General features: G+C 37.2%; 1 protein-coding gene across 2 annotated transcripts in view; it reads left to right on the top strand.

Moving 5' to 3' along the window:
* PAFAH1B1 (platelet activating factor acetylhydrolase 1b regulatory subunit 1) overlaps window positions 1–15354 on the top strand; it is an 80995-nt gene that overhangs the window by 33562 nt on the left and 32079 nt on the right. For both annotated transcript variants that reach the window (XM_041724702.1, XM_041724701.1), the window contains exon 2: window positions 1270–1490. In XM_041724702.1, the coding sequence (XP_041580636.1) occupies window positions 1459–1490 (32 nt within the window). In that variant the 5' untranslated portion in view covers window positions 1270–1458. The remainder of the gene's footprint in view (window positions 1–1269; window positions 1491–15354) is intronic.

Genomic DNA, 15354 nt, shown 5'->3' with positions numbered 1-15354 from the left:
GGCCCATCATTAAATGTTAATTTTATTTAGAGGACAATTTCCTGTTCCTTTCAAGTGTGCCTGCCAATAGAATTTTATATGTACCAGTAGTCTGCATTTGAAATAAGACTATCTCAAATATATTTTCTAAATACAGTGGAAATGCTGTCTATTTTTGTACAGTGTGGTAAGACAAACTAAACTTATTTTTTTTGTAAAATAGGAGATTTGAAGAATAATTCTCTAAGAAATAATTCTTGATTTTTCTTAACTTTTACCTACATTTACTTTGAACTGATCACAATATTTCTTAGATGTTATATAGAAATTGATTCTACAGTGTTACAAATATAAAGAAAGGGCTCTGAAATACTGGGTTATAATTATCCAAGAACTGACTTAGAGAATTGGATTACTGTGTGAGCACACAGATTCTGGGTAGTCCATTCAGTTTTTTATTTTGAAAACAGGTGCTTCTTGAGACAGCTGGGTGGCTCAGCAGTTGAGCATCCATCTTCAGCTCAGGGTGTGATTCTGGGGTCCAGGGATTGAGTCCCGCATCAAGGAGCCTGCTTCCCCCTCTGCCTATGTCTCTGCCTCTCTCTCTTTGTCTCTCATGAATAAATACATAAAATCTTAAAAAGAAAGAAAGAAAGAAAGAAAGAAAACAGGTGCTTCTAAAGAACACAAAATAAATTGAAATAATATGAAATTGTTTCTTGATCAAATGCTTTGGTTAAGATGGCATGTGATTGCTGAATAGCTTATTTATGTTATAAATAATATCAACCCTTCTGAGATTATTAGTGACTTATATTCACTCTTGAAGATTACTTCAGTTGCAGTTTTTTAAAAGATTTTATTTTTAAGTAATCTCTACACCCACCATTGACCTTAAACCCACAATCCTGAAATCAAGAGATGCACGCACCACTGACTGAGCTAGCCAGGTGCCCCAAATTTTTGCCTTTGAGGGAGAGTTATGATTTAGAGAAGTTATATGTTAATATTTGAAATGTAATAAAATTAATATCAGTGTTACCTGGCCGGTGACATGGTTGAGAATGGGTAATTTGAAAATAGTGCTGTTTTGGATCCCTAAACTATTAATGGTAGTTTAAAATACATACTGATATTACGGTATTGATTATAACAGAAAATATCATCTAATATTCATATTAGCATTAAGGGATTTCATCTTTGAAAGTGTATATTGCAAATGGTAATTTAGAAATAATTTAAATTTTAAGTAAAGGAAATTACCTTCTCTCTTTCTTTCTCTCTCCTTAGGTGGAATGAACCCTATTTGTTGACTATCTCCTGATTACTGGTTGGATTCACTTGTAAAAGAATCATCTTCCCCTGTGTGGACGCCACTTAGTGGCACATTTAGTTATAAATCCAGGGATTGCAAAGCTTTTGGATTTCCCAAAGGAGGGACATACCACTATATCAAAGAAGCTTGATATTACAGCCAAAATGGTGCTGTCCCAGAGACAACGAGATGAACTGTGAGTTTCTCTGTTTTGTATTAAAAAAAAAAAAAAAATCTCTCATAAAAGACAAAGTAGTAAATTAAAATAGAACTTTGGGAGATCTATTCTTAAATTAAAACTCTTAATTGTAAGTGTACAGATACTGGTTTGGGTAGTTTAGTCTGATTTTAAAACTGGGTCTTACTTTGAAATAGTGTTATTTATTACCCTTGTGACTTGTTGTAAAGAAGTTTAAAGCAGAACAAAGAAGTAAGTTAGCTGGGATAAGTTTTATTCTAAGCTTGTATAAAATATATTATGTTCAGTAGGAAGATAAATCATTCAGAGCTCCTCTAAACTTTTTTGTCTAGAATGTGTATATTAGAAAAATGAAAACTTTTATGTTATTGCTTATTCCTTTCCTTTGCCTTATTGTATTTTTTATCTTTTACCATTTAGGGGCTATTAGAAGATTTGAACTTCATGAGGTGGATAGCATAATAGTTAATACAAATGCATTAATGAGAGAGGCATAAAATGATTTGACCACTGATATTTTATAATATCTTATAGTATTCCATATTTTATAGCATTCTGTTTTTATAGGTGAAGAATATAGAGGAATAATTTAGCTTCATGTTCTAGATTTTTAAAAATTTTTCTGTGGCTTTTTACAAAACTATTTGGAAATAATTTCAAATTTATGGGTAAGTTTTAGTTTTAAGAATGGTACAAAAAAAAAAGAATGGTACAAAAATATTTAATGTACATTTTATTGATTTCACCTATTTTGTACCATTTGCTTTATCATTTGTACTCAGTACTGTGTTTGTGTGTGTGTGTGTGTGTGTGTGTGTGTGTGTGTGTGTATCTATGTATGTGTACATGCAGTGTTTTTTCCTGAACCATTTGAGGATAAGTTGCATACACCAAAGATCTTTACCCCAGATGCTTTGGTGTGCAGTTCCTAAAAATAAGGATATTCTTCTGTAAAACCACAGGACAGCTAGCAATTTCAGTAAATTTCACATTGACACAATACTTTTATTTATTCTACTTCCATATTCCAATTTTGTCAATTAACCCAGTGCCCTTTATTGCACAGTTTGGTTGTTTTGTTTTGTTTTGTTTTTTCTCTCCTTTCTAGTATAGTGTCCAATACAGGGGGTTAGGTAATATATTTAGTTGTCATTCCTCTTTAGTCTTTTTTTTTTTTTTTTTTTTAAGATTTATTTATTTGAGAGAGTGTTGAGGAAGGGGCAGAGGGAGAGGGAGATAGAGATAGAATCTGCAGCAGACTCCCCACTGGGCATGGAGACCCATGCGGAGCTTTATCCCACAATCATGACATGAGTCAGACACTTAAACAAATAAGCCACACAGGCACCCATATTTCTCTTTAGTCTTGCTTAATCTGGAACAGTTCTTCAGCCATTATGTGTTGTTTAGGACAATAATATATATATATATATATTTAACTTTAGTTATTATTTTAGAGCACAAGTGGGAGGGGCAGAGGAAGGTAAAAGATTCTCCGGAAGATTCCATGGAGAGCCTGAGATCATGACCTGAGCCTAAACCATGAGTCAGATGCTCAATGAACTGTGCCACTTAGGCGTCCCTAGGACAATAATTTTTTTAAATTTTTTTAAAATTTATTTATTTATGATAGTCACACACAGAGAGAGAGAGAGGCAGAGACACAGGCAGAGGGAGAAGCAGGCTCCATGCACTGGGAGCCCGATGTGGGACTCGATCCCGGGTCTCCAGGATTGCGCCCTGGGCCAAAGGCAGGCGCTAAACCACTGCACCACCCAGGGATCCCCCCTAGGACAATATTTTTGAGGAATGATTGGTTGGTTGTTTTTTTTTTTTTTTTTTTTTTTTTTTTTTTTTTTTTTTTGGTTGGTTGTTTTTAATAGCATGTTCCCCATTTTGTATCTGTCTAATGTTTCTTCATGATTAGATTCAGAGTATATATTCTTGGCCAGAATACTATATAAGTAATTTGTATTCTTCTCAGGATATCATGTCTGGAGATACATTATGTCTATTTGCCCTTCAGTGGTGATGCTCATTTTGTTCCCTCAGTCAAGATAAGATGCCTAGTTTCTCCACTGTATAGTTACTTTTATTTTTTCAACAAATATAAGTGGGGAGACATTTTAATACCATGCAAGACATTTTTTTAAAGATAGATTTTAGAGCAAGGGAGTGGGGTAGAGGATGTGGGTAGAAGTAGAGAATCACAAGCAGACCTCCCTGCTGACCACAGAGCCTGATGTGGAGCTTGATCTCATAACCCTGAGATCATGGCCTAAGCTGAAATCAAGAGTCAGCAGCTTAACCGACTGAGCCACCCGGGCACCCCCATGCAAAACATTATTTCCATCAGTATTCTCCTGCTAGATTTAATATCCATTGATAATTCTTGCCTGAACCATTCTTTACAATAGTGGTTGCAAAGTGATGATTTTCCCGTACAGCCACCCATTCCACATTTATTAATCATCACTCACTTTGCTGTAATCAAGGGACTTTAAATTTTTTTTTCATTATTGGTACAGACTCCTAAGTTGTCATATTTTCAGTAGTTTTTATCATTCGTTACTTTTCTTATAGTTTTGTTATTTGACTATCCCAGACTGTCCCATAGGATTCTCTTCAGTTGGCTCTTATACCCTTATTTGTGATTTCTTTCTTTCTTTCTTTCTTTCTTTCTTTCTTTCTTTCTTTCTTTCTTTCTTTCTTTCTTTCTTTCCTTTTTCCTTCCCTTCCTTCTTTCTTTCTTTCTTTCTTTCTTTCTTTCTTTCTTTCTTTCTTTCTTTCTTTCTTTCTTCTTTTTTCTTTCTCTTTCTTTCTTTCTTTCTTTCTTTCTTTCTTTCTTTCTTTCTTTCTTTCTTTCTTTCTTTCTTTCTCTCTCTCTCTCTCTCTCTCTCTCTCTCTCTCTCTTCCTTCCTTCCTTCCTTCCTTCCTTCCTTCCAACAAGGTCTTCCAAGCTTGTGTACTTATCCTGCCTTAATCCTAGAATCAGTCAGTGATCCAGTAAGCCCTGGTTCTTTTTAGTGGAAAATGGTATTTGACATCAAGATATGGTACTAAGTGTACTTACTGCTACTGGGGTATCTGCTTCTGGGCTCTTTAAGTAGACAGAACCAAGAAATATGTATAAACATGTATGAACCAAGAAATATGTATAAACATGTACAGACACTGTGGTACCATGTGTACTAAAGGTTTCTTAGTCTTGGCATTATTGACATTTTGGGCTGAATAATTCTTTGCTGTCGGATCTGTCCTGTACACTGTCCATTGTTTAGCAACAACCTGGGCCTCTAGGCACTAGGTGCCACAATAAAAAATGTCTCCAGACATTGCCAACTCTCCTTTGAGGTGGGGAAGCAAAATCTCTCCCAATTGAGACCCACTGATAACATACATATCAATACCCGTACTTATTTTAGAAATCATTAGGCTATCCCCATACTTCTAAGTCCAGTGTAGTCCCATAAGGTTCTTTCTTGTTTTCCTCCCTACGGTATTTATATCTTTCTTCTGTAGTAAGACCTGACCCTCAGCAATTTCAACACATTGACTCATTTGCTCAATCCTAGAATACTTTCAAAATAGTTTCAGAATTGTTACACTCTTACCACTTGAAAAAACAAACTTTCCCAGAGAGAGTTTAGAATTTGTATGTAGTTCTCCTCCCATCCACTCTGCCTAAGACTGAAAATATATAATCAAATACTGTGTTTGTAAGTTATTTGGATTAGTTTTATTTTTCTCTCTCTTCCTATGGTTATATTATTCATTTGAGATATACTTGGGTTCATTTGTTCAGTTTTGTGTGTTTTGCATTTCCTCTGCTTTCCCATCCTTATTTAGTATTTTGGATATGTAGAGCATTATCTATACAAAAGTTTATACTCAGAAGTATTCTCTTCTGAATCCCTTCTATTAAGTTACTCCCTCCTTGCCTCCTATAAGAATCAACCTCGTTCATTATTTAATAAAGATAAGAGAGAGAGGTGCCTGGTGCCTCCATTGGCTAAGCGTCCAACTCTTGATTTTGGCTCTTAGATTCTGATCTCAGGGTTGTGAGATAGAGACCTACATTGCTGGGCTTGCACTAGGCATGGAACCTGTTTAAGATTCTCTTCCTCTGCCTCTCCCTTTTCCCTCCCTTTCTAAAAGAAAAAAAATAAGGTGAGAGAAATACATGTATGTTTTGTTTCGCCTTTTTTTTTTTTTTTAAGATTTTATTTATTCATGAGAGACACAGAGAGAGAGAGAGAGAGAGACAAGCAGAGACACAGGCAGAGGGAGAAACAGGCTCCATGTAGGGACCCCGAGGTGGGACTTGACCCCGGGTCTCCAGGATCACACCCTGGGCTGAAGGCGGTGCTAAACCACTGGGCCACCAGGGCTGCCCTTGTTTTTCTCCTTTCTTAAGTAAAAGGTAGCATACCATATGTGCTCTTTTGCACTTGGCTTTTTTTCCGTTAGAAAAATCTCCTGGAACTCACACCATATCAGTTCATAGAGATCCCCCCCGCCCCCCGCCTTTTTTTTAACAACTGTGTACTGTGTACATACCATGTTTCTTCAACCATTCTCCCATATTTGAAAAATTAGGTAGTTTCCACTATTCTGTAACTATAAATAATATTGTAATTAATAACTTTTTTGTTATTGAAGGTATATCTGGTTTTTAATTATTCTTGTTTCTAAGTCCAGATCTTTTTCTTCTGGATGCCTTATGTGCACTGACTGCAAGTCATCCTTATTACTCTCATAACTAAGATTAATATTTAAATTTTATGGCCCAAAATAGAGCTTTTAGTTTTAATAAAAATCAATTGAGGAGAGAACCTAATATCAGGTAGTTAAATTTGTAGGGAATTTTAGGTAAGAATAGACTTAAAGAGGGATCCCTGGGTGGTGCAGCGGTTCGGCGCCTGCCTTTGGCCCAGGGCGCGATCCTGGAGACCCGGGATCGAATCCCACATCGGGCTCCCGGTGCATGGAGCCTGCTTGTCCCTCTGCCTGTGTCTCTGTCTCTCTCTCTCTCTCTCTCTCTCTGTAACTATCATAAATAAATAATAAAAAAAAAAAAAAAAAAAAAGAATAGACTTAAAGAGTGCTTATTAAAGAAAGAAAATTGGTCTTTTTTTTTTTTTTTTTTTAGAAAATTGGTCTTACATCTAAATGTAAATTTGAGGAATAGAAAAATCTTAAGAGTTTTTAGTAAGGAGATAAAATGATGGCTTTTACTTTTTCTCCCATTTTTAAAAATAATATGAGGATATATTTACTGAAAGGAAGAAACAAATGTTTACCTCTTATGAGTAAGATACATTTTGACACTTCAGTTTGCCTTTGCTTCATTTTAGCGTTTCTAATAGGTTGGATACCAGTTAGCTTGTAACAAGCTTTGAGGTATTTTGGTTGTAGAAATGAAGTAAATATTGACATACTGGAACCTGGTAATTTGAGCAGTACTGCTAAGTGTGATTCAGCTCAGCAAATGTATATTGCCTGCCTTCTTTGTTTTACTACTCTGAGGCATATAAATATTGAATAATAACAAAATCATTTATGTGGATATGACAAATATCTTTATTTTACAGATAAATTAGGATAGGAGAAATTAAAATTACCAGTTTCATGACTAGTAACAGAGGCAGAACGAGTTTCCCAATTTTAAGTTCACTATTCATTAAACACAATTCTATTACCAAAATTTATATGTCAAAATGTAAACATTACCCCCTCCTCAGTTTCTCAGTCCCATTTTCTAGTGGTAGCCACCATTGCCTCGATAGTATAATCTTTTCAGATATTTTTCACATATTTACTTTTTTTTAATTAATTTATTTATTTATTCATGATAGACATAGAGAGAGAGAGAGAGAGAGGCAGAGACACAGGAGGAGGGAGAAGCAGGCTCCAAGCCGGGAGCCCGACGTGGGACTTGATCCCGGGACTCCAGGATCGCACCCTGGGCCAAAGGCAGGTGCCAAACCACTGAGCCACCCAGGGATCCCCTTTCACATATTTACAAAAATGTCTTGCACATCTTTTTTCCTTAAGATTTGTAAAATAGAACTGTATTTTACAACCTGTTTTTAATAATTTTTGTCAGTCTTTATGTGAATTTGGAAATGGCATTATCTGTTAGTTCATCTTATAGTTACTTTTTGTTTGTTAAAAAATATATTTTTTTATTAGAGAGAGAATGTCTGTGGGGGCAGGTGCAGAGGGAGAGGGAAAGGGAGAAGGAGAAAAGTAGACTCCCCTGAATATGGAGCCAGATGCAGGGCTCTTTCTGTCTCAGTGACCTGAGCTGAAGTCAAGAGTTGAATGCTTAACCCATTGAGCCACCCAGGTGCCCCATCTCAAAGTTACTTTTAGCAAAATAAGCTTATACCTCTATTTCTTTTTTAAAGATTTTATTTATTTATTCATAAGAGACACAGAGAGAGGCAGAGACATAGGCAGAGGGACAAGCAGGCTTCCCTGCAGGGAGCCCAATGTGGGACTCAATCCCAGGACCTGAGCCAAAGAGATGCTCAACAACTGAGTGACCCAGGTGCCCCACACCTCTATTTCTGTATCAAATTTTACCCATTGATCTTCCATGAAAAATGAAGAAAGTCTTTTTTTTTTTTTTTTTTTAGGTTGTCCTCATTGATAAAATTTACACTTTGTTTAATTTGTTGCTCACCCGAATTATTTTTTCCACAACTTTCCCATTCTTGTATTCCCTTTTTGGTTTAACAGGTATGTTGTAATGTAATTGACATACAAAGAACTGTATATACTTAATGTATACAAGTTGATTGAGTTTGAAACATTGTTCTTACTTTGATTACTCTTGTCAGTTGGGTAGATTTTTTTCATTATGTTTCTTTTTCAAGATGGATTCCTAAAGGGACCTCCATGAGTCTTCACATGTTAGAGATTAATTTTTTTCTTGCTTCCATAAATACACAATTCTTGGGACGCCTGGGTGGCTCAGTGGTGGAGTGTATGCCTTCGGCCTAGGGCATGATCCTGGAGTCCTGGGATTGAATCCCACATCAGCTTCTCTGTGTGGAACCTGCTTCTCTCTCTCTCTCTCTCTCTTTCTCTCTCTCTCTCCCTCTCTGTCTCTCATGAATAAGTAAATAAAATCTTTTTAAAAAAATAAATACATAATTCTTAGGTTACACATTTTTTTCACACTCAGAGTTACCAATATTAAGGAAAAAATTACCATGTGTAAGACTGCAAATAAAAATCTCAAATTCCAAAAATGCAGATATCACATAGGCCTCATTTGCTGGCCATAATGCAATAAAATAAAAATAAATAGCAAAAGGAGAACTAAGAGAAATCTATTCAAATAGACATTTAAAAATAAACTTCTGGGGTGCCTGGGTGGCTCAGTTGGTTAAGCATCTGCCTTTGGCTCAGGTGGTCAGGTTGTGATCTCAGGGTCCTGGGATCCAGCCCTGCATCAGGCTCACTGCCCAGTGGGGAGTCAGCTTCTCCTTCTCCCTTTGCTCCTCACCCCCTTTGCTCTCTCTCTCTCCCCCCTTCTCAGATAACTAAAATCTTTTTTAAAACTTTCTGTATATTTTGGAGTTAAGAGAACAAAATGAAACTTAGGAAATGAAATCATAATAATGAGGTTACTTATAAAAACCAACATAGGGGATCCCTGGGTGGCTCAGTGATTGAGTGCCTGCCTTCAGCCCAGGGCCTGATCCTGGAGTCCTGGGATCGAGTTCCGCATCGGGCTCCCTGCATGGAGCCTGCTTCTCCCTCTGCCTGTGTCTCTGCCTCTCTCTCTCTCTCTCTCTCTCTCCCTCATGAATAAATAAATAAAATCTTTTAAAAATAAAAATAAATAAAAACCAACATAGCATACAGAAAATTGGATTGTCTGAGTCTTTTAAAAAACCAAAGGTCAGAGGGGCACCTGGGTAGCTCAATCAGTTGGGCATCTGTCTTCAGTTCTGGTCACAATCTCAGGGCCCCTGGGCTCAAGCCCCAAGTAGGGCTCTCTGCTCAGTAAGGAGTCTGCTTCTCCCTCTGCGTCTGCTCTTCCTCCCGTTCATTCTCTCTCTCTCTCTCTCTCTCTCTCTCACTTGCTCTTTCTCAAATAAATACAGTCGTTCTTTAAAACCCCAAAACATTGGGCAGCCCGGGTCACTCAGCGGTTTAGCACTGCCTTCAGCCCAGGGCATGATCCGGGAGACCCACGTCAGGCTCCCTGCATGGAGCCTGCTTCTCCCTCTGCCTGTGTCTCTGCCTCTCTCTCTGTGCCTCTCATGAATAAATAAGTAAAATCTTAAAACAAAACAAAACAACCAAAGGTCAGAAGTGAACTACACATTGAATTCAAGAACAGGGGTACCTGAGTGGCTCAGTAGGTTAAGCGACCAACTCTTGATTTCAGTTCAGATCACGATCTCAAGGCTGTGAGATCGAACTCCAGTCAGTGGGGAGTCTGCTGGAAATTCTCTTTCTCTTTCTCCTTCTCCCTCTGCCACTTCCCCAACTTGTGTGCGATCATACTTGCATGTGTGTGCGCGTGTGCGCTCTCTCTCTCACAAATCAGTAAACTTAAAAAATAAAAAGAACAACAAAATAAGCCCAAAGGAAAGCAGAGGCAAAGAATTAAAATATTTTTTAAAAAGCATAAATTAGTAACATAGAAATTATAACTTGATAAACTTGATTAGCAAAATTAAAAACTAGCTTTTCTTTCTTTTTTAAGATTTTATTTATTCATGAGAGAGACAGAGAGACAGAGAGGCAGAGACACAGAAGGAGAAGCAGGCTCTCTGCAGGGAGCCCAATGCAGGACTTGGTCCCAGGACCCCAGGATCATGACCTGAGCCTAAGACAGACGTTCACCTGCTGAGCCAGCCAGAAACCCCTAAAAACTAGCTTTTAAGAAAACCATAAAATAAAACTGATGAATAAGGAGAAAAGGCACAAATGAACAATATAGTAGTGAGAAATGCAACATAAAATGAACTCAGAGGTGATTTTCAAAATTATGAAAATTTCTATTAAATTTGAAAATCTGAATTACCAGGGTGATTTTCTAAGAAAATCATCAGTAAAATTGCTTCAGGAAGAAGTTGAAAGCTTGAATAGATTATTAACTTTAGAGGAAATTGTAAAGATAGCTAGAGACATCAAGTCCAGGCAGTTTCTAAGCCTAGACCCTAATTCTTTAAGGAGCAGTAACTTTCCAGATGGTCTTCCACACCATAGAAAACAGTGGAATACTTAAGAGCTTATTTTATGAGTCTAGGATAGCGCCATTAGCACTAGGTAAGAGGATAATAATAAAGAACATTACAAGCTAATTTTTATATGAATTCAGATAAAAAATATAAAATAATATAACAAATGAGTATGTTATACATATGAAAAAAGTTAATTATGGCCAAGTATGATATATGCCAAGAACATAAGAGGTTTCAACCTTAAGAAACCTATTAATGAAAAAAAAAACCTATTAATGTAATTACTACATTAATAGTAGGAGAAAAATCATATTCTCAGCAAAAGATAAAGAAATATTTTTAATACCCACTTTTGTTAATTTCTTTTTCTTTAATGTAGGCTCCACATTGGGTGTGGAGCCCCAAGATAAGACCTGAGGTGAGAATCAAGAGTCAGATGCTCAACTGACTGAGCTACCCAGATGCCCCAGGATTGTTAAAACTTTCTTAAAGTGATGCCTGGCTGGTTCAGTAGAGCATGCGACTCGAACTCTGGGTTGTAAGTTCGGGCCCCACATTGGGTGTAAAGATTACTTAAGATCTTTTTAAAAATTTGTTTTTTCAAAAAAAAATTGTTTTTTCTTAGAAAAGGAGGAAGGAGGATATTTTCTTAACTTGAGATTGAGTCTCTCTACCTGAAATTTACAGAAAATACTGGAGATATTAAGGTACATTTCCAAGAAAGTCAAGAACAAGGCCAGAGTAACCATGCTTCTGATACCATTAAACTTGGACTTGACAATCTAACCAATGCAATAAGGCAACAAAAAGAACTAGATAGAACTATTGGAAAGGAAGAAAACAAACTTACTTGTAAGTGCTAGCATCTATATAGAAAATCAAAGAGAGAGGTGTCCCTGGGTGACTCAGTTGGTTCTCAGCCTTTAGCTCAAGTCATGATCTCAGGGTCCTGGGATGGAGGACTGGAGGGACTCTGCATCACGGGCTCCCTGATCAGCAAGGAGTCTTATTTCTCCCTCTCCCCTCCCAACCCCCCTGCTTATGCTCTCAGTCTCTCAAATAAATAAAATCTTAAAAAAATAAAAATCATGGGCAGCCCCTGTGGCACAGCGGTTTAGTGCTGCCTGCAGCCTGGGGTATGATCCTGGAGGCCCGGGATTGAGTCCCACGTCGGGCTCCCTGCATGGAGCCTGCTTCTCCCTCTGCCTCTCTCTCTCTCTCTCTCTCAATAAATAAATAAAAATCTTTAAAAAAAAAAATCAGAGAATCAACAATTAGAATTACTGGATTTAATTGGTGTCCAGAAATAAGATGGCATGCAAAAATAGTTTTTGTTACTGAGTAACGTTGTAGAAAAGATTTCTTTGCCCTGTTTCTAGTGGGGAAAAAAAAAGCGAATAATGGAAAGATGTCAGAGTTCCCAAATATTAATAAAGTTAAATACAATACCAATTAAAATCCAAACAGATTTTTTCATGAATTTGACTAGCTTGATTCTGAAATTCTTCTGGAAGAGAAAAAAGAAGAAAAATAGTTACATATAAATTTTTAAAAGATCATTGAGAAAGGAACTAATTGTACCAGACATCTAAACATTGCTGTAAAGGTAGTTAAGTACAGTATTTTTGGAATAGGCATATAGGTCAACGGTTGAGCGTCTGCCTTTGGCTCAGGGCGTTATCTTGGAGTCCCGGGATGGAGTCCCATGTCAGGCTCGCTGCATGGAGCCTGCTTCTCCCTCTGCCTGTGTCTATGCCTCCCCCCACCCCCCACCCCCGTATCTCATGAATAAAGTAAATCAAATCTTTAAAAAAAAAAAAAAGAAAAAGAAAAGAAAATTATTTGCAATGGAGAAGTTTTAGTTTAGCCTGGTATTTCTCCTTACTTTTCTGCCTGCTTATCCATAGTGGTTTTTTTCTCCTGTGTTTATATTCACCAAGCTAGATTTTGAGTGTTCTTTATTTTAGGGAAATTTTCTTTTATTCTATTTGGCTATATCATATCATATCTTTGGATTCCTTTTCTTTTTATATATTTAGTTTTATGTTACCATAGATTTTGTTTGAGAGTATAAAGTTATATGATTTTCCACTTCTTTCTGGGGTTATTCTTCCTCTCTAAAGAATGCATTCCTGTATTTCATTTGCTTTGTTAGTTTTCCCCCTTCTCTTTTCCTTTTTTTTTTCTTTTTCTTTTCCCTTTTTTAAAAAAGATTTTTAAATAATCGTCAAGCCCAGTGTAGGGCTCGAATCTACAACCTTGAGATCAAGAGTTGCATGCTGTACTGACTGAGTCAGCCATGCACACTTTTCCTCTTAAGAAAATGTTCATGGACTCTAAGTTGCATCCTTTCTTCTTAGTCATCTTTGAGGATAGTTTTATTTGTGGGAAAGAGTAAGTTGGGATAGTGAAATTAAGTGTGCTGTCTTAGAACACCTTTCTGTCATACCATTATAGTCCTTTGCCCTGAAGCATGTTGCCTCTCAACTTTCCAGATCCTCTTCTGGTGAACTGACAATATTCATAAAGTGATCTGAAACACTTTCTGGATAATTTATTGTTTATCTCTGTTAGCTAATTCTGATCAACACATTAAAGTTAATTTTCTTTAACCTCTTAATTTTGCTGTTCTTATATATAGCTTCACTGCCCTAAAATTTCCTAGGGCTCCATCTATTTGTCCATCCCTTGGAGAAAAGATCCTGATCTTTTTACTGTCTCATCATACGTCTTCCTTAGAGAGAGAAACAGAGACACAGAGGAAGAAGCAGGCTCCATGCAGGGAGCCTGACGTGGGATTCATTCCTGGGACGCCATGATCATGCCCTGGGCCGAAGGCGGCACCAATCACTCAGCCACCCAGGCTGCCTCAACTGTGTTTTTAAATATAAACTTCTTAATATATTGCTTTTCTCCACTTTATGCTTGACATTCTGCTGCTTTTTAAACTTTAAAAAGTTGATAATCATAGAGCCTATGACCATGTTGCCTATAATATCACTTCCCATACAATGATCACTAAAGTTTCTAAGTATTGCCTTGAAGTAAAATATTATAAGGGGCCTTCTGAGTTTTTCAAAGGGGGGTTTAAATGTTCTGTTTGTGTTATATTTTATTTTTTGAATAGTTTTTAAGATTTTATTTATTTATCTGAAACAGTGCAAGCAGAGGGGAGAGAGAGGGACTCCTCACATGGGACTCTGAGATCATGACCGAAGTCAAAATCTGGAGTCAAATAAGCCTTGAGTCAGGCTCTGCCCTGAGTGAGGAACGGCTTGGGATTCCCTCTCACCCTCTGCCCTGCTTGTGTTGTATCTCTCTATCAAAAAAAGGAGGGGGATGCGAATCGTAAGGAAGAGTGAGTAAATCTCTTTACCGGACTATACTGTATGTACTGAAAAAAAAAAGTCACACAATATTAAGTAGACTCACACGGTTCAAAACACCATGTTGTATAGAGGGTCAACTGTGGGGGGTGGGGGTTAAGATTCATGAGAGATAGAGAGAGGCAGAGACACAGGCAGAGGGAGAAGCTGGCCCCATGCAGGGAGCCTGACGTGGGATTCATTCCTGGGACGCCATGATCATGCCCTGGGCCGAAGGCGGCACCAAATCACTCAGCCACCCAGGCTGCCCTCAACTGTGTTTTTAAATATAAACTTCTTAATATATTGCTTTTCTCCACTTTATGCTTGACATTCTGCTGCTTTTTAAACTTTAAAAAGTTGATAATCATAGAGCCTATGACCATGTTGCCTATAATATCACTTCCCATACAATGATCACTAAAGTTTCTAAGTATTGCCTTGAAGTAAAATATTATAAGGGGCCTTCTGAGTTTTCAAAGGGGGGTTTAAATGTTCTGTTTGTGTTATATTTTATTTTTTGAATAGTTTTTAAGATTTTATTTATTTATCTGAAACAGTGCAAGCAGAGGGGAGAGAGAGGGACTCCTCACATGGGACTCAGTGCCACCACTCTGAGATCATGACCGAAGTCAAAATCTGGAGTCAAATACTTAACACCCAGGCACCGCCAGTCTTTTTATTTTTTGAAAATTTATTTTTATTTTTATTTATTTTAGATTTATTTATTCATGAGAGTCACACAGAGAGAGGCAGAGGCAGAGACAGAAACAGGCTCCCTGCGGGGAGCCCAATGCAGGCCTCAATCCCATGACCCCAGGATCACGCCCTGAGCCAAAGGCAGACACTCAACCACTGAGCCACCCAGGCATCCCGAAAATTGATTTTTAATTGAAATATTTCATTCAGTAGAATGCATCATATTCTGATTATTCCAAATAATAAATAATGCCACTCTAGAATGAAAGAGTACTGGTATTTTTTCCTGTTATTCATGATAGACCCTTCAAAACAATAAACCAGTAAACCAAAACACATAATTCATTTGTGAATTTGAATCAAAAATTTCAAAATTGCTGATTGTTTCAAAAACTGTATTTCAGCATTCGTTAACAAGAATGAAGTAAGTGTAAGCATCTTTAAAGATAAACTAGGGGCACCTAGGTAGCTCAGTCAGGCTCCGACTCTTTTTTTTTTCTTAAGATTTTATTTTTAATTTATTCATGAGAGAGAGAGAAACAGAGACACAGAGGAAGAAGCAGGCTCCATGCAGGGAGCCTAATA

The sequence above is a fragment of the Vulpes lagopus genome, chromosome 12, assembly GCF_018345385.1.
Source record: "Vulpes lagopus strain Blue_001 chromosome 12, ASM1834538v1, whole genome shotgun sequence".
In the NCBI taxonomy this organism is placed as follows: Eukaryota; Metazoa; Chordata; class Mammalia; order Carnivora; family Canidae; genus Vulpes; species Vulpes lagopus.
Note: the sequence above shows the minus strand (reverse complement) of the source record. Positions and strands in the feature narration are given on the sequence as shown.